The following is a 20,671-nucleotide window of genomic DNA, read 5'->3' on the forward strand; positions in this document are numbered from 1 at the left end:
CAGTCCTGTGGGCATATGTTCTGTGCTCTACCAATTGGGCTACTTCTCTGGCCTTGAGGTATATTTTTTCTCCTTTCTTTTTTTGACTGATTAGCTGTTTGACAAGCACTAGTTCTTGACAAGTACTCCTTATAAAGAATAAAACAATTTTTGATTCCTCTTTCATAGGCAAAATTACTCACAGCTGATCTCTAATCAGCTGAAAGTCAAGGGGATCAGGTCTACTTATTCACTGCCATATCCTCTACTTAATCGGTATTTATTTATTTGAGGTGGAATCTTGCAAATGTGTGATTTCATTGCTTTAGGCTGCTTTTTCAAACGTGGGGGAGACGGGGAGACACCCTAGTACTAGAGCTGCCTCTAGTGTAGAGCTTTTCCTTCATGCTGCTAGATTCCAATACAGATTACAGACAATGGTAAGGTATGTGCCCTACCTGTGAGCTACCTCTCCCACCTGGTACACAAATAATGTCACATTTGAACAGAGTCTTCAAAAGTTTGATTTCCCAAGGTACTTTATAAGCATTTTTACTTGGTGCTAAAGACAGAAAAAGACTCAATAGTCTTTGTTTAACTTATGTTCTTTTGCTTAAAAATGGAAATAAAATATGTAACACTTAAGGGATAGAGAATGGGAGGGCTATTGGGGAGAGGGTGGGATATGGAGATTGGGTGGCGGGAACTGTGTGGAGTTGTACCCCTCCTATCCTAAGGTTTTGTTAATGTTTCCTTTCTTAAATAAATAAATAAATAAAATCTAAGATTATGTAGTGAACACCCAAATTATTTTAACATAATACACACTTAAATTGTTCCCAAATTCTTCTAGAAGTTTCACCTACCTTGAGCATACAAAGTCAGGACTGCCTGGATGGCTACATACACTCCAGAAAACTGGTAAGTTTCAAACATTACCTGGATACATAGGAGGAAAGAAAAAAAGGAAGAAAAAAAAAAAAAGACTGGTTTATCAAAAGTTACATAATAAAGCATTTATATACTTTCCTTAAGGTCAGAACTGATCAGTTGCCTCAACTTTAATCAGAGATCTAAAAGAGTCCATCTCTTTAGAACTTCCTGCCTCTAGTTAAAGTCCTGCTGTCACAGAACTCCAATTTTGAGGACAGAACGGGTCCCCTAGCATTGTGTAAGTGCAACAACAAAGCAAACATTTTCAATAGCTAGTAAGAGTGAACAAACCAGGGAGTTGGGCGGTTGCGCAGCAGGTTAAATGCAGGTGGCGCAAAATGCAAGGACTGGCGTAATGATCCCAGTTCGAGCCCCTGGCTCCCCACCTGCAGGGGAGTCACTTCACAAACAGTGAAGCAGGTTTGCAGGTATCTATCTTTCTCTCCCCCTCTTTGTCTTCCCCTCCTCTCTCCATTTCTCTCTGTCCTATCTTACAACGACAATATCACCAACTACAACAACAATAAAAAACAAGGGCAACAAAAGGGAACATAAATAAATAAATAATCTGTTTAAAAAAAAATGAATGAACAAAGCATAGATTTCTGCAGTTGGACAAGTTTCTCAACTGGTACCCCCTAAGGCAGTTATCTTTTAATTGAAAGAAAAAATACAGAAATGGCTTAACTACTGGCCTCCCATTTCTCTCCTATAACTTCGACCAAGACTATGCTCTGTCAACAGCAGGGGGAAAAGAAAGATAGTAAAAGGAAAGGCAGAAAGACAATAAAACAAACGCAGTAATCCTTGACTGTGGAAAATGTGGAAATTGCTGAGGTGCAGAGCTGGCCTTCCCTGCCCAAGCCTCAGAGGGGTGCTCCAGTCTCAGGTGAACTGCACGTACTGGAGGAAGGAGGAGGTTTCCCTGTGTCCTCTCTATAGTTCACACTTGCTGATAATATTGTACAAGATCTTTTTTAATTCTGTTATCTGCACTGAGTGTTACTCTTTGACTGGAAGAATCAAATGCCATTACAGTATCTACACATATGGAAATTTCACAACAGTAAATATTATAGAAAATTTTAAATGGACAATTCTGAAACACAAAACTCATCTTTTAAGAAACTATGTATTCTTTGTTAAATGGGAATCTGGGGGATGTTATGCATGTACAAACTATTGTATTTACTGTTGAATGTAAAACATTAATTCCCCAATAAAGAAATTAAAAAAAAAAAAGAAACTACATATTCTAATATCTTTTATTACCTCTCCACAGGGATAAAATTTATATTTGTATATATAACATTTGATTATATCTTCATTTTATTAACTTGAATTTGTTTTTATTAACAACACCATTAAAAAGTATTTGCATGGTGGTCCAGGAGGTGGCACAGTGGTAAAGCTTTGGACTCTCAAGCATGAGGTCCTGAGTTCAGTTGCTGGCAGCACATATACCAGAGTGATGTCTGGTTCTTTCTCTCTCCTTTCTAATAAATAAAAATCTTAAAAAAAAAATTTGCAGAAGCCAAGTGGTGGTGCACCTGGTTGAGCCCACATGTTACAATGTGCAAGGACCTAGGTTCAAGGCCCCAGTCCCCACCTGCAGAGGGAAAGCTTTGCAAGTGGTGAAGCAGGGCTGCAGGTGTCTCTGTCTCTCTCCTTCTCTATCACCCCCTCCCTCCTCTCGATTTCTGGCTGTCTCTATCCAATAAAGGCATGACAGCAGTACTTTGTTTCTGACAAATATTACTTAGAAATAACTAGTGGTATCAGGTTGTGGCACACCCTGTGGAGGAAAAACAGGACCTGGGTTTACGGCCCAGGTCTCCACCACTGGAGGTGGTGTAGGGAGTCTCATGAGTTCTGAAGCAAGTCTGCAGGTATCTTTCTCTATATATCACTCCCCCCATTTCTGCCTGTCCTATCAAATAAAAGAAAAAGGAAGGAAAAAAGAGAGATAGAAAAAAAAGAAAGAAAGGAAGGGAGGAAAGAGTGGTTTGGGAGGTGGTGCAGTAGCTAAAGCACTAGACTAGTCAAGCATGAGGTCCTGAGTTCAATCCCTGGCAGCACATGTACCAGAGTGATGTCTGGTTCTTTCTCTCTCTCATCTTTCTCATTAATAAAAAAAAAATCTTCAAAAAAAAAAAAAAGAAGAAGAAGAAGACAGAAAGGAAAAGAAGAGAAGAGAAAAGAGTACCTAGCATATAGTTATGGATCATAGACAGGGACTGTGGAAAAGCAACAATTATTTTCCATCCCTTTATCATTAATAATGTAAGACAGAAAGCTTACCTCTACAATCTTCTCTCTGTTTTTGGTTGGGTTCATAGGAGGTTCTGTAAGTAAGATCTTACAATTTCTGGTATCTATGTTAAGTTTTTCTGGTCCAAATGTGTAGTCCCATAGATGTTTCATATCATCCCAATTGCGTACAATGCCATTTTCCATAGGGTAGTTGACTTCCAACATTGAGCGTAATTCACTTGCCTCATCACCAACCATAAGATCCTAGAAAATGATAATATCAAAACTTTATGCCAGCCTAATTTTTGCATGAAATACTTCCAGAAAATGATACTCCCATGACAGTTTAGAAACTTGGAGATTATTTTAATCTTTCTTATACTTTTAGATAATATTCTTCACTCAGTAAGTTTAAAAAAAAATCCTTTCAAGAGTAATGTCTTGTAAAGTTGTAGCATAAATAATAAAATTTTATGTAAAACTGGTTTAAATAAATTGACCTTACCTTCAATATATAGGTTTCCAAAAGGAGAGCACTAGCACAAATAAACCTCATAATTCTCTATTTTGGGAGTGTTTTGTATGAGGTTTTACCTGTTTCTTTTGCTCAAAAAATAAGGCCAGTGATATGTGAAATAGCACATCAGGGAGGGGGAAACTTACAGAAAAATGCTCAAAGCATGCAGCATATTTCTTTCTACTTAAATATCAAAATGATATGGCTAAGTAGTATAAAGCATAATGGAAGAAGCAAAGGATGAAATGATTCCTTATTCTACTATAATAATGTACCTATACACCTATACACATGTAACTTTTATAAACTTTTATCTGTACATGTCTGAGTTAGAACAGTCTCGCCATTAGTTTTAACAGATATAAAAAGACACAAGGAAATAATTATTTAAAATCACCTCATGAGCAACCTTTTCAGTCATAAACTGTCAAACTAGAAAACTCTGCTCTGACATGAAAGAGAATACTCACAAGTCTGGTTTCCAATGGGAGCATATTTAACAATTACCCACATTTGAGAAACCCAATTTTACATGTGTAGTAAGTCTAGTGACCCTAGAATTTAAGCTTATTTTAGAAATCAGCTAGTGAACACATCAAATATTACATATATTGATGAATTCAATTGAAAAAATTATCAGTATTAGAAGTAGTTACTCTTCACTATGACAGTTTATAATGTGGGAAGGATTAGAGGACAAAATTAGTATGTGCTAAAGTAGAGGCTCAAGTATATGTACAAGTATAACTCATATAAATGAACTTTTAAAAGAACAATTAAAAAACAATCAGAGGTAAAGCCAGGGTGAAGACTTAAAAAAAAAATTCCTGAAAAATCCAGTGAAAGCAGGAACAAAAAGGGAAAAGTTAAAAGATTCTAGGAATGTTTACTAAAGCCTCTCTGCTACAGCGACTTCCTTATAAAGACTACTTTGCAATAACTTATTACTCAAATTGATCAAATACTGATTAGCTAGAAACATCTGATAGGAAAAAATCTATCTCTGTGTACTGTGATTAATGGCATGCACACTGGAATATGTAGGGACAGTATAATGATCCTGTGAAATACATTTAAAAGATAGATGGGTAGGTGGATATTTGATAAATAAATACAATTAATAATGAAACAAAACTGTATTTCTTGTGGGAAAAATCTGTTATAGTAAATGCTAATGTCAAGAGTCTGAGTGATGGGCTTCCCTGTAAAATTCTCTCAACTGTGCTTCTTAATGAAGTAGAAAAGAAATCTATACCTCCAACTTCATATATTACTTTTGACTACTAACAAAATAAGTAATATATAATCCTACTTATTTTTAGAAAAGTATCTTTATGTGTGTTTGTACAAATAGATTAAATAATTAGCTGCTTATGTAACCAATATACATTCACAATTATATTTTAATTAATTTAGAGTAAGTATGATCTGATTAGCAAATATTTACTTTTTGTTTCATGCAAGAACAGGGTATACAAACATCTGATACAATGCCAACTCAAAATAAAAGCCACATGTATCTACATCTAAGGCACACATATTATAAAGAATAAACTGAAAGAAAGGTCTGGCATTGCATATGATAGCAACCATCTAAACAAAGAGAACATTTGAAATGAAACAAGAATTAAATTATTAGTGCAAATTTTCTCAAGAAGTTCAAGTTATCCAATTCAAAAATGTGTCCATTTAAGAAAATTATTTTTTAAAAAAAATCTTAAAACACATCATCTGCCCCATCCCAAAGCATTTCAACTTCCCAAATTAAAAATGCTAAGTATATTATATAACTTGCCCTCATATCTCAGAACCAAATTATAAGTGATAGATTAAGTTTATGGTCTTAGATCTGTTAACACCTGCCTCATCGTTGGGCCTGACTACTAACCCATTGGCAATTATTCTAAGAATGAAAAGTTACAATACTATCTAGAAGCACTTTTAGAGGCATTTTAGTTAATGAAAAGTAGACGGGGAGGGGTTTATTTGTCAAGAATCATTTTAAATAAAATCATCTTAAGCTGAAAAGTAGAGCAGACACAACTTCAAAATTTCCTAGAAGGAAATGCCCCAGCCCCCCCAAACTGCAAATTAGACCTGTACTGTTCTCTGCAGGTCTATCCTTAATCTCTTCAGAACTTTAAGACAAATGCAAATATTCTTTCATTTAGGATAACTATAGGGATTTCCACTTTCAGATGTTTTTGCTTATTCAGAAGACAACTTGACAAAATTACTGTCATGAATTAAAATATATTCCTAGAAATGCCTACTATTCATTCCTGCCAAAGATGTTTATAAACAATATTAAAAGCAAACAAGGCTGAAAAAATACCTGTTATAGTCACGCTTAAAACTTACAGAAAAGTGTGAGAGTCATCTGAGATGTACTCAGCAAGCATCCAGGTCAAAATAAAAAAGGTACAATTCAATATTTATTTAGGGAGAAAAATCTGTTGTTTATAGAAAAGCTTTATAATACTCTCACTTTTTTTCTATATTCCCTCAGGTAGTCTGGGTTATCAGAAAAGCTATGGTATATTTTTGCAAAGAAAAACATGTCATAACTTCTCTAACAATGCAATATAAAATATGCCTATCAATAAGAATAGTATAAGCAACTAGTTATTCACTTGCCCTATAATCTTAGCACCTATAAATCATCCCTCTTAAAATTTGTAACTCAGTTTACTTAACACACACAGACTTACTAGATGCACATATATAGGTTGTGAGAGGCAATGTTCAGCTTAATGTCGGTTAGTGAAGTGGATTTATCCAAATTAACTTCACCCCAGTTTCCTGGGTCAGTAATTGGTTTCTATTATTATGCATGTCACACTCCATTTTTAAAAATAACAACATAAGAAACATAAGGAAAACAATTTTAAAACTGTTTTAGTAATTAGTTCTGATTTGGTTTATTGTATGCAGTCAGGAACTTTTAGGACTTAATTAGTTGCTACCAAATTAAAGCAATGAAAAGGGTTAAAAAATCAAAGCACTTAAAAATTAAAACATGGAAACTACCCCCCTCCCCAATACTAAAGGGACACAAACAACAACTACTGTCCCACCAAGCAAAAGTGGAAAACAAACAGAGAGCATGTGTGTAACCTCACTTACCATCTTTTTGTTATTCTACTTCAACAGGTCAAGAAAGGAGAAGAGAGAGAAGGTAGAAGTAAGAGTCAGAAAAGGCCTACATCAAATCCTCACTGAAATTTTTAAACATACAAGCAATAGAGACAAATTAAGTTGAGGTCAGATGCAGCACTACTATATTTTAAGGAATTAGTAATTAGGGCCAAATTAACATGGACAGTTATTATTCCTGAATGAAAATTCAGTCATTAAACAATTTAAATTTCTAGCTTTTTAAAATCTACGACCACATTTTAGCTAACAATATACAACAAGTATAAGTCAATCTGCTAGGCATAGAAATTCCAAAAGTCAAATTTCTTTATCTTATTACTGAATTTAAAGACTTTAGTTATGGAAAATAAATAGCAGACAAGGTCTAATTGAGTAGTCAGACTTAAGCATAGGGTTTGTTTTCCCCAGCTCCACTAATCAAATTAAATTTGACACATCTTTCTTATTCTTTTCTGCTAGAAGAATTAATTTGAGAGGCTTAAAAGACTGAACAGAATGAACAGAACTAATCCAACAGAACACAGAGTAACAAACCATACAAGCAAATGCTATTAATTACAATATTGACTATTTCCTTTCTATTACTTGGCTTTAAAAAGTGATTATAAATAAAAAAGATATGTAATTATGTACATCTATATTGGAGATTTAAAATGACAATATTTGATATACCTTAACAGCTCAATCATGCTATCTAAAGTATATGAGAAAAAATAAACTATTTTTTATAAGAATGACACTAGTAGTGAATAAAATATATGACTTCCAGTTTTATTTCAAGTTTCTTATTACTATTAACTAGATTTTCAGCTGAAGTTCATTTAAGAGTGAATTCAACCAGTATGAGAGTTCACCAAAAGAGAATAAAAGAAACTCCATAATTTCCCCAAAAGAAAAGACCCTTAAAAAAAAAAACACATTTTCATGAGCACTCCATCTGATTACTAATAAGAGGCCAGATAAGTCAATATTTCAAGTATTAAGAAATTAATAGACAAATTAAGTTTCAGTTTGTATTTTTCTTCATTCTAAAACTTGATTCTCTAGTTCCAACAGCATAGAGCTACCGACCAGTAAAATCTCTACCACCTGCTGCCACCTTCCTAGATATCTCCAGCAAATGTCCCAAAGCTATACACTTCACCTCCTATTTCAAATGACTCATAATCTAACAGTTCACTTAAATCTTAACAGAGACTGTCTAGATGGGACCAACAATGCTCGCTGGCTTATTCACAACTAATTCAGTATAAGAGCCCCCAAACCTGACTGTGTATTTTATAACCTGATCCTTAGGCCACCTGAAGACTAAGTCAACTGGTAACTATTGTGTTTTCAAATAGTTTTTTTTTTCTTCTAAAATATTATAATCCCTATTTTATTTGTAACCCCTTTAATAGGGAGAAAAATCTGTCATCTTTTAATATTGGTCTTTTGTGTTAAGTATAGTGAATAGCAATGTCAACCTTGAACCTTCTCTTGTGGTAAGATGCAAGATCAAATAAAGACTTGCACAGCTTCCTCCTGCATGTTATAGAAATCAGTTTTTATATCAGTGAAAAGAGGAGGCGAGGTGGTAGAGCACCTGATTGAGTGCACATACTACAATGCATAAGGACCCAGGTTCAAGCCCCTAGTCCCATCTCCAGGGAGAAAGCTTCAGAAGTGGTGAAGCAGGGTTGCAGGTGTCTCTCTGTATTTCCACTCCCTTCTCAATTTCTATTTTTTTAAATATTTTTTTAATATATATATATTTTTTAATTTATGAGAAAGATAGGAGAGAGAAAGAACCAGACATCACTCTGGCACATGTGCTGCCAGGGATCAAACTTGGGACCTCATATTTGAGAGTCCAAAGTTTTACCACTGTGCCACCTCCCGGACCACCTCTCTCAATTTCTGTCTCTACCCAAATAAATAAATTAAAATATATTAGTGAAAAGAGGAACCAATTAAATTTGCATGTCTGTTTTCCTGACTAACTAAATAAATAAGTAAAAGGGTCAAGCCATGAGAACATGAAAAGCAAAACAATCAAAGGTCCCAACTAACATATAACAACAAAGATATGGAATAAAAAGACATAAAAGTATCACGTTTTCTTTTTTAAAAAAAAAAAAACTACATTATGTAATAGGACTTTAAGTCACTAGCACAGTATTTCACATCAGTGTAAAAATCTTTAGTTCACTCTATTGATAGAATAACATTATAAACCCATACTTAAAACCAAAGTTAGATGAAATTAACTTCAGCTTCTGTGCCTTTCTTCAGGTGTTGATACAAAAAATGTAAGAAATTCTGCCCTCTCCTTTTGTCTTGTCACAATATTTTAACACTACTACTTAATTCAAAAAACATCTCACTTGTTATCTTCATTCATGAATAACTAAAATATTACCTTAATTTCAATATTTCCCACTTTGGTGGTTGATCTGATAATAGGTCTTCCAACCAAAGCTGGGAAGATGTGTTCTGGAAAGTTAGAGCCTGCATATCCACACTTCACGAACTGGAAAAGAGCAAAAGCTAGTTAGTATAAAAATATTTAACAGATTCAATAAAAATAGTAGCTGAAAAAAACAGTACTTTGCATTTATACAATATTTTGAACTTTTGGTATTTTCAAATTATCCAAAGTAATCACCCAATCTACTATATAGTAGCCTTTTACTTTCCCTTGACACTGTATATTACCAAAGTCTATTATTTGTTTACTGGTTAATTGGTTATTAACTGATTATTGAAGTACTCCCACTACAGAGAAAGTTTCTGAACATGGAGCCAACCTGAAAGGTTTCTGCTGGACCAGGACACCTAAAACAAGTCTTGGTACACAGTGGTTGCATACCAAGAATTTGGGGAATGGGCAGATTCATTTAACTAATGCTCAGTATTTGTCAAAGAGAAATATAAGAAAAGAAACAAAACTAAAATTGTAATTCTTTTTTTAAATGTTTATTCTTTTTTGTTGCCCTTGTTTTTTTATTGTTGTAGTTATTATTGTTGTTGTTACTGATGTCGTAGTTAGATAGGATAGAGAAATAGAGGAGGGGAAGACAGACAGGGGGAAAGAAAGATAGACACCTGCAGATCAGCTTCACTGCCTGTGAAGTGACGCCCCTGTAAGTGAGGGGCCAAAGGCTGGAACCAGATCCTTATGCTGGTCCTTGCACTTTGTGCCACCTGCACTAAACCATTGTGCTACCGCCCGACTCCCTAAAATCGTAATTCTAAAGCAGGCTTTCATTATCTCAGGCAATTCACTTAAGCAAACTAATCTTTCAAAATGAGAAAGTCAAACTGTATGTATTAGCTAGCAGAATTTAAAAAAAAAAAAAAAAAAAAGCTAGGGAGGGTGGAAAGGAGGGTGGAAAAAAACACCATAGCACTAAGGCTTTTCTCAGTGTGGTGGAGTATGGACTCAAACCTGTGTAATACATATGGCAAAGCAGCACACTATCCAAGTGAGCCATTTCACCAGCCCTAAAATAAATATTTAACAGGAATATTTGGTTATTTATATTTTATAATAGATAAATGTATTTAGCTATAATAGGTAAGAAGGACCTTCATAAGAGTACTTTCATTTTTTTTTGCTTTTTTAAAATATTTATTTACTTCCTTTTTGTTGCCCTTGTTGTTTTTATTGTTGTTGTAGTTATTATCATTGTTGTTGATGTCGTCGTTGTTGGATAGAACAGAGAGAAATGGAGAGAGGAGGGGAAGACAGTAAGGGGGAGAGAAAGATAGACACCTGCAGACTTGCTTCACCGCCTGTGAAGCAACTTCCCTGCAGGTGGGGAGCCGGGAGCTCGAACCGGGATCTTTACACTGGTCCTTGAACTTTGCGCCATGTGCGATAGAGTACTACTTAGATGAGCACATATCAATACTGATAAAACTGGAGGGCCAACGGTGGCACACAAAATTGATTGCACATATTACAATGCAAAGTCCTGGGTTCAACCCCCACGCCCCCAGTTCCCACCTGTAGGGGGGAAGCGTCACAAGAAGTGAAACAGTGCTGCAGGTCTCTTTTTAGAAAAAAAATTTTTTTAAGTATTTATTTCCCCTTTTGTTGCCCTTGTTTTTTTAATTATTGTTGTTATTGACATCATCGTTGTTGGATAGGACAGAGAGAAGTGGAGAGAGGAGGGGAAGACAAAGAGGGGGAGAGAAAGATAAGACACCTACAGACCTGCTTCACCACCTGTGAAGCGACCCCCGTAGGTGGGGAGCTGGGGGCTCGAACCGAGATCCTTGTGCCGGCCCTTTGCTTTGCGCCACATGCGCTTAACCCACTGACTACCGCCCCTTTCTCTCTCTTTCTCCCCCTCCCTCCCTCTCAATTCTTCTGCCACTATCCAAAATGGATAAATTAAAAAAATTAAAAAGTTAAAAAATACTGATAAAATTTCCATTTTATATGTAAGAAACAAACACTAGATCAATAAGTACAATACAATTAAAAATAAACTCTTTTTAATTACTTCTAATTTTTTAAATTTGCTAATGAGAAAGAAAGAAGAAGTAAGAACTAGAACATTGTTCTGGCATGTATGTTGCCAAATACTGAACTGAGGACCTCAGGATTGAGGGTCCAGCATTTTATCCATTGTGCCACCATCCAGGTCTCTGGTTTTAAATTCTTATGTCAATAATACATAGTCTGTTTAGCCTGAATTTTAAGAGCTACCAATATAAGGGAAAGGCAATTTAAAACTTCAGGGTCAGAAGAGGAATATAACGTCTTCCATTATATGGAAATGTAACCATGGTTCTTACCCTTTCCCGTATCAAGAAATGACTAAATGGAAGCTACATACTTGTGCAAGGGTTTCTATCTACTGATGAATCCCAGTGGCAAAACAATGCCTGGCTCAGAGTAAGTGCATATTTAACTACTGATCAATAAATACTTACTGGAAGTGTTTTTGTATACACCTATCATGGGGAGATGAGAGACTGTACCTGTGTGTCAACAACTGTACTGTAAACCATTAACATACCTACCCATTAAGTGGTAGAAAGGAAAATAAAATATAATAAATATTTAATTTATTGCTGTTGATTTGAGACTGTGATACTAGGTCTATTTAGTTTAAGATGTTTAATATGGAGAAAAATATCTTGTTCTATGGCTCTAGGTGCCATACATAGGGCTAAAGAAAACAAGTGTCTGTCTATATGTGTCTATAAGTGTCTGTCTATATGTGATCCCTGATTATAGTAACACAAAGGTAAACTATTAATCCACCCCTTGACATAAAGCTACTATGTATAACTGTTTTGTTTGATGGTGATAAAATTTAACAACCATTTTAAACAATGACTTTTGAATAACCCAACAAAACACAAATTTTTTATATTTCAAAGCTCTCTACAAGCTTGTTGGAAATTATGCTAATGAACCACAATTATAGACTTGAACACTCTGCTATCCTGAATTCACGTTTTTATAGATTTTAAAATGTTAAAGTCTCTCCTTGATATGAACTAAAAACAATACGGTGAGGAATGCAAACCACATACAAACTATGTACATAAAATATCTCACAATCACTAGTCTAATATCACCACTAGTCACAATATACACATATGTTCCAAACAGAGAAAAGCAAATACTACATGGGAAGTAAAGTCTTATAAACAGATATGACACTGGGTAGGTGGAAAGTGTCCACTTGCCAGGGTGACAATGCTCATTCATATGGCTATTAATTATGTTCTCAAAGAAAACTACAGAATGGATGATAGAAAAAATAACTTACAAATCTGCAAGTGCCATGTATATAGCACATTACATGTAATTAGTTAATTAATTAGGAAGTCATAACAAAAGCTGCAGGTCAGAGGAAGAATCTGGGAGAGAGCATAATCCAGCCCTGATGCTGGGAGGAGGCTGTCCCACTTGGCGTGCCTTCTCTCTTGTTCTTCATCACAGTCACAGAAGCATGCAATAAGGCAAGTCGATAAATATTCATACCAATCAATGTTTTCTCATTACAAATGCTGAGATGGGTAGTTTGTATCTTAAAATTCCTGTTGAAGGGAGCTGGGAGGTAGCACAGCGGGTTAAGTGCACGTGGCTCAAAGCACAAGGACCAGTATAAGGATCCAGGTTCCAGCCCCCAGCTCCACATCTGCAGGGGAGTCGCTTCACAGGCAGTGAAGCAGGTCTGCAGGTGTCTATCTTTCTCTCCCCCTCTCTGTCTTCCCCTCCTCTCTCCATTTCTCTCTCCTGTCCAACAATGATGACATCAATAACAACAACTACAACAATAAAAGAAGGGCAACAAGAGGGAATAAATAAATAAAAATAATTTTAAAAAAAGGAAAAAAAAGACTAAAAAAAATTCCTGTTGGAATATGTTTTAAAAGACAACATATTTGCAAAATGCCCAAGAAGATACAAATGGGAAAAAAAAGAAATTCTACTTTATATAGTAGAAATTAAAGGTATCACTTATTAATAAAATTATTTAATCTGCTTATGTGTTTATGCAGTATCTTATTGGAAGCAGATCCTGCCACAGTAATTTAGAATCAACATTCCTACAATCCGTTTGATATATTCAGTCAAAATAGCAATGATCTCACTATTTCGCATTATTTCAAATGTGAAAGCATTAAGAGCTATAATGACAAAGATATACTTAAATTAAAAATAATTTATTTCTTGGACCAGAGATAGCTCACTGGGTAGGACATGTTCCTTGCCATATGTCTGGCCTGAGTTCAAGCCACAGCACTGCAAGAAGCTTTAGTGCCATGTGGTGTCTTTCCCTCTATCTGAATGAAAAAAAAAAAAAAGCAGTTCTATAGACAAAAAAATTTATTTCCCAAGAATATAGACAATTTGGTGTTTCTTTATTTGAAGAGTCAGCATTAAAACACACACACACACACACACACACACACCCTTACACGTACAAAAAATAAAAATGCAACTATTCTTTTCTAAACTATGCATTTGGTATGATTTTATCCTTGAAATTCCTCCTCACATCAATCATTTTAAAACTTGCTAACTGGTTCTCTCAATAAGGCTATGCTTAAGAAGTAGGTTTTACCCCGATCCAACAACGACGGCATCGGCATCAACAACAATAACTAGAACAACAATAAAAACAACAAGGAAATAAATAAATATATAAAAAAAGAAGAAATAGATTTTACCATATATAGTTTCCTCTTCATAGCACTGTGGTTTAAACTAGCTCCCTTACTTCCCACTGAGTCATCAAACACAAACAGTATAAAGTTCTTTCAGTTTGCAGAAAAAAGTCCAACTACATTTGCTATATAAAAGCACCTTTTGTCGCCTTAAAAACTAAACTGAGATCTAGAGAGCTTCATTTAGGTTTCTTCCTTTCTGATGTTCTTCTTCTTCTTCTTTTTAATGAGTGAGAAAGAGCACAAAGCATTGCTCCACCAGTTTCTTCCTTTCTGTTGTTCTTAACTTTTTTTTTTTTTTTAAATGAGTGAGAAAGAGGACAAAGTATTGCTCCACCATCCACGGAGCTGAGCTCCACTCCTTTTGTCATAGCTGCTGTTACATACTGATGGAGATGGAATCCATGGAAGGCATGTACTCTACTGCTGAGCCACCTCCCCATCTAAAAAATGGTAACTTATTTTCTCTTATTTACTCCCCCGCAACCGCCCCACCCGAGTCTTTTACTTTGGTGCAATACACCAAGTAATTTTTTTTTTTAATGGAGAAAGAGAACATGTGAATATCAGCACAAAGCACTGCTTAACCATCTAAGGAGGTCTACTCGTTTAGTCTCAAATTCTTGTAAGGTGCAGTTTGAATACCAGACCTTATGCATGGCAGGTGCTCCACTGCTGAGCCACCTGCAAGTCTCCTGGGCTTAATCAATTATCTTCTTTTTTAAAATCTCACCCAAAGGAACTGAAATATTAATTGCATGGAGATTATCCTGATCTTAGGCCACCAAAATATTTATTGTGAAGGATTTTGCAGGGTGAAACCAAGTTTGGGTTTGGTTTACTCCTACTTCAAATAGGTTTAAGTTCAGCACATAAACTAACGTAAGCTTGATAAGGCAGGCCATAACCAACTACAAAAGTGAATTTACAATGAAACTATAAAAATAACTATCCTATGACTATAGCTATTTTCAGCACTGAACTGTAAAAAATATTTATCAGTCACACAGTAGACATCTGTCTTCATTGTTAGTGAACTCAAGCCTGATGAAATCACTTGAGGTTGTAACCGAATATACATCACCTATGACGAACTCTGACAGTTACCTAAAAAGAGTTCTGCAGATTTCCGCCATTCTGACCACTTTCAGTGGCTTTTTTTTTTTTTTTGGAGGGGGGAAGTGGGGGTGGTGCTTCAGGGCTTTTGTGCCAGTTCAACTCCAGCACTACTCCACCACTTGTGAGGCCCTCCCTGTGCATGGCACTCCTATGTGGCACTCTACCTGGTGAGCTCTCTCCCAGGCCCAGAGGCTTTATTTTATGACAAGGAAACACAAATTATTAGAATAAAATGGTTTTCCTCTTCTGAGCCTTCTTAATGAGATACTGGACCAGCTAGGGGTCCATGAGAAAGAGTAGCAGAGACCACAACATCCAGCATATGACCTAGGCTAGAGTGAGAATATTTTGCAGAAAACTGAGAAATTTCACACATGTACCAACAACTGTATTTACTGTAAACCATTAATCCCCCCAATTAAAAATTATAAAGCACTCAAGGCACCAGGCAGTGGCACACCTGGTGAAGAGCACACATTACAGTGCACAAGGACCTGGGTTCAAGCCCCTGGTCCCCACCAGGGGGGAAAGCTTCACATGTGGTGAAGCAGGGCTACAGGTATCTCTCTGTCTCTCTCCCTCTATATCTCCCTCTCCCCTCTCAATTTCTCTTTGTCTCTATCTAATAAGAGAAAAATAGAGCAGTCACTTGGTTAAGGACACACATTGCAGTGCACAACAACCCAGGTCCAAGTCCCTGGCCCCTACCTGCAGGTGGTGAGCTTCATGAATGCTTAAGTAGGGCTGCAGGTGTCTCTCTGTATCTTTCCCTCCCTACCTCTGCCTCAGTTTCTCTGTCTCATCCAACAATAAATAAATAATAAAATTTAAAATTGTTAAAAAAATAAAATAAGAACAGTATAATATTCTGAAGTCTGAATCTCCATCTCCCCCCCAAAAAAAATCAGTTTCTCAAATAGCCTATACTACAGTTTTAAAACCTACAATGTATAAGAGGCAAGCTTTTATTTTTTAAAAGGTAACAACCAATCCCGCAAGTTTCAGAAATAAAAATTCAATTGTTCTCTTTAACATTTAGCCATAAAAGAATTACTATGTCTTTAAGTAGCTAGATAAAATAAATATTACTATGAAGTATAAAACAGCAAGGAATGTAAACTCTTAAGTAGTTACTAATCCTCCAATTCTCAGAAATATCACAGCATTTTTTATTACATATATATATATATATACACACACACATACATACATGCTTGGTGTCAATTCAACCTATAGACAAATCTATATAACCTTCAAATGTTCAAATGCCTACTGCTTGTTTCACTTAACTACACTATTCCTATTTATGATAGAGTAACAGATCTTCTATCTTAAAAAGCAAAATTCTTTTTTTTTTTTCCTCCAGGGTTATTGCTGGGGCTCGGTGCCTGCAGCTTGAATCCACTGCTCCTGGAGGCTCCCCCCCCCCTTCGTTGCCCTTGTTGTTGCAGCCTTGTTGAGGTTATTACTGTTATTGTTGATGTCGCTCGTTGTTGGATAGGACAGAGAGAAATGGAGAGAAGAGGGGAAGACAGAGAGGGGGAGAGAAAGACAGAAACCTGCAGACCTGCTTCACTGCCTGTGAAGCGACTCCCCTGCAGGTGGGGAGCTGGGGGCTTGAACAGAGATCCTTACGATGGTCCTTGCGCTTTGCACCACGTGCGCAGAAAGAACTTTCAAATAACTTCCAAATCAGTGTTTAGTTGACACTTATTTGCATTCCAGAATTTTCAAGACTACCATCTGTATTCTGCGTCTAAGGAAGAAAAGGGCACGGGGTTGAGGTGGCATGGGGTGACCCAAAACTGAAGAACTTCCCCTAAGATCGGTGGAATAAACCCTGCGGCCCTGAGGGGTCCCAGTCCTCCCAGGATTATTCAATGGAAAATGCTGCTCCCCACCGGGTTGCACCTGAGCCAGTTCCCAGCTTGCAGAACAAAAGTGATGCACGCACTGCAGAGCTGGCCTCTCCTTCTCTAAAGGCAAGGGGGAGGAGGATTCTCAAACACCCAGAGAGGGGTGAGGCTCACGGCATGCCAGCACTTCCTTTTTTTTTTTCTTCCTTCTTTAAACCCGTTTCCTGCCTCCCGTCAGTATCTTCACAGGAAGAAGAAGGCCTCTCAGGTCTTTCTCCTTTTTACACACCCGCGCCCCTGGGAATAGAGTCCTTGTGGAACACAGACCCTGCCCTTAACCCCTCCATGTACTCGGGTCAACTTGCCCCGCGTCCCGGCGGAGCCTGCTCAGAACCCTCAGCAGGTGGGCTCCCCATCCGGAGCCGGCCTAGCCCGCAGCCCCGAGCTCGCGAGCTACGGAGGGGCAGGCTCAGGAAGACCCAGGCCCGGCGACCCAGCCCCCGCCAGCCGCCCCCGGGCCCGCACAGCCCCGCAGCGCTGTCCCTTAGCCCGGGCGCCCGAAGGCCCAGAGGTGCAACCCCGGCACCGAGGCCCCGTGCGCCCGCGAACATCCTCCCCCGGCCCGCTGGTCAGCTCAGCCCCCTCGGCCGGACTCACCCCGGTGCCGTTGTCGCACACCACCACCTTCCTGCCCTGGCTGTCCATCGTCCGCCCGGAAGAGAGCCGCCGCTGCCGCCACCGAACTACCTACGGCCGCCGCCCGGCTCTTTCCTCTTCCTCCTCCGCCTTCTGTGCGGCCCCTCCCTCCACCCAACTTTCTTCCCCCAGCCGGAAGTCCCTGCCCTGCCCCGCCGCTCCTGCAGAACCAGCGCGGAAAAGGTGGGGCGTGCGTGACTGGCAGTGGTGCGCTCCAATGAGAAGCGAAGATCCGAGGCACCGCCCCTAGACCCCCCGGGGCTCAGTCTCCCAGGTCTCGGTCTCCACCTCCGCAGGTTCTTCCTTTCCATCTGGTTCTGTTCTTTTTGTGGCTGCTTAATGACAGCCGCTTTTTTTTTTTTTTTTTTTTCTGTTTCTTTTTCTAAGATGTGGAAGGAGTTGAAAGGCACCACTTTCCTGGCTGCAAAAAACTCAGGCAGGTGAGGGACACCGGATCTGACGCGAGATAGCAGAAGAATGTGGCCGCGAAGCTAGCCTTTGGGGGATGGGGAGTATCTCTTGAGCATCCTTAATGACCCTATCATTGAACAAAGCTATTTGTATGCTTGCTTCTAGACTTTTTCAGCGGGCAGGGCTGGAATGAGTATACACAATGCACACACGTCCTTGAGATCAGGCTTTTGTACTGATCTCTCCAGTTCCAACTCAACATGTCTTTGCCCAAATTGCTCTTGGTCAAGTGAGTTCCAAGTGTGGGCGCCTACATTTCCAGCCTCAGTAGGTCACTTCCCTCTTTCAGCAACTCCATGTTATTTCACACCTCTTAAATATCTGACCATATTTGAACCCAGAGCCTCGGCTTTGAAGTCAGACAGCCCCAGCTTCAAATCTGGCCCAGGCACTGAAGGATCTTGTGATCTGGGCATACCCTCGTTTATGCGTGGGGGTAACAACTTGTACGTTTATGGGTTGTAGGGATAAAAATTCCGTGCATTAAATAAGCAGCCATTCAGTAGTAGTAATTTATTATCCCATACTTTTAAATTTGCAGTTCTACGTGTAATGCTCTTGCAAGTTGTATTTTTAATCTATTAGGCTTTTACGAAGTCCCCGAGACCCACCTTTTCACATCTATAAAGCTTCTCTGAGAACCCTCTAAATCCTCTTTACTCTCTTTATTATTATATTAGCATAGATATACACACATTGTTGTAATTATTATACTTGATAAATATTGAATGAGTGATGTTAAAACTTAGCTAAAGAAAAAAAAAATTTCTCAGAGATGAGAATTAGAATTTCTTCCACAAACTTGGATCATGAATTCCATCCCAGCAGCTAGAGAGATAGCTCACCTGGTAGAGTGAGTACCTTACTATGCAGCTGTGGCCCAGGTTCCAGTATGGTACCATGTAGGAGGTGCCATGATATCAGGGAATCTTCCTGCTGTGTGATTTCTTATTCTCTTTGTCTTTATTTGAATGAAAGACTGGGAACTAAGATCTCATGTCTAAGATGCTGGATCTGCAAAAACCAGTGTAGTATTATAACACTAGACTGTCTCTTTATTCTACTAGACCAGTACTTTCCAAACCTTTATGAAGGCATACTGTGATATTCAAAGTTGATCTTTTATAGAACCCCACTATATAAAGCAGATCAAAGTAGCGCTCTCATAAGTATAATTGGAAGTGTGAGGGGTTAAGCCTCAGGGGGCATGTCTTCCTTGCATCTCCTTCAGTAGTCTTTGAGGCTACTTCTCAGTCTACTTACTGTACAGTGTATTAGTTCATAAATTATACACTTTATTTTTGTAGTACAGTGCTTAGCACTGCAGTTTTCCTGGAAGTACATTTAATTAGTCTAAGCAAAATAAAGTTAAGTATTTCTTCTATACTACTCTTTTTTATGAAGTTGAATACTAATACACAAACACACAGCACACACACAAACACACACACACACCAGAGCATTCTCAGCTCTGGTTTTTTTAGTGCCAGGGGTTGAACCTATAGCCTCATTTTTGTTGTTGTTGTTGTTTTTCCTGTTTTTTTTCTTTGCATAATCATGCTATCTCGCCAGCCTCTAATCTTTACTTTTTTTTTTTTTTTTTTTTAAAGAAATAACACTTGCGTGGTTCAGGAGGTGGCACAGTGGATAAAACATTGGACTCTCAAGAATGAGGTTCTGAGTTCAGTCCCCAGGAGCACATATACCTGAGTGATGTCTAGCTCTTTCTCTCTCTCCTCCTATCTTGCTCATTAATAAATAAATAAAATCTTAAAAAAAAAAAAAAGAAAAAGAGTGGTAGCACAAGGTTGAGCAGACATGTTACCATGCACAAGGACCAGATTAAAGCCACTGGTCCCACCAGTATGTGTGTGTGTGTGTGTGTGTGTGTGTGTGTGTGTGTGTGTGTGTGGCGGGGGGGGGGGGGGATCTTCACAATGAGTGAAATAATGATGCAGGTGTCTCTTTCTATCTTCACTTACATCTCAGTTTCTCTTTTCCTCTATCCAACAAATAAATTTTTTTTTAAAACGAAGTAACATTTGCTTTCTTCCAATTATAATGCAATACATGAAGATGATAGAAAGTAACAAGTATCTATTCATTGCACTAATGAAAATACTATAAAGCCCCTTGATTATAAAAATTCACATAAGATACTTTTGGTGGCTGCCTTGAACTCCAAGCACACTCAGTCCTTTCACGTTTCTCAGAATTTTTTTTTCAGAGTGTCATAATAATTCAAAGGATTTTGAATTGAAATTGAGGGGCTTCACTTCTAGCCATCTGTTGAGATATGATGTATGTTATTTCACACAAAACCTTGCCAGGAGTATCTATTTCTTTTAAAACATGAGGTAAAAAGGAGCTTTAAATGTTTAAGTTTGGGGAGTCCGGCAGTAGCGCAGCAGGTTAATCGCACTTGGCACAAAGCGCAAGGACCAGCATAAGGATCCTGGTTCGAGCCCCCGGCTCCCCACCTGCAGGGGAGTCATTTCACATGCGGTGA

General features: G+C 37.9%; 1 protein-coding gene across 1 annotated transcript in view; it reads right to left on the minus strand.

Annotated features, from left to right (window-relative positions):
* Positions 1–17,812, minus strand: part of ACTR2 (actin related protein 2) — a 39,005-nt gene extending 21,193 nt beyond the window's left edge. The window contains exons 1-4 of the mRNA XM_007539605.2: positions 17,653–17,812; positions 9,243–9,353; positions 3,214–3,429; positions 846–918 (exon numbers count right to left, since the gene is read on the minus strand). Of these exons, the coding sequence (XP_007539667.1) occupies positions 846–918; positions 3,214–3,429; positions 9,243–9,353; positions 17,653–17,700 (448 nt within the window). The 5' untranslated portion in view covers positions 17,701–17,812. The remainder of the gene's footprint in view (positions 1–845; positions 919–3,213; positions 3,430–9,242; positions 9,354–17,652) is intronic.
* Positions 17,813–20,671: the final 2,859 nt, after the last annotated feature.

This window comes from Erinaceus europaeus, chromosome 3 (genome assembly GCF_950295315.1).
Source record: "Erinaceus europaeus chromosome 3, mEriEur2.1, whole genome shotgun sequence".
Lineage (NCBI taxonomy): Eukaryota > Metazoa > Chordata > Mammalia > Eulipotyphla > Erinaceidae > Erinaceus > Erinaceus europaeus.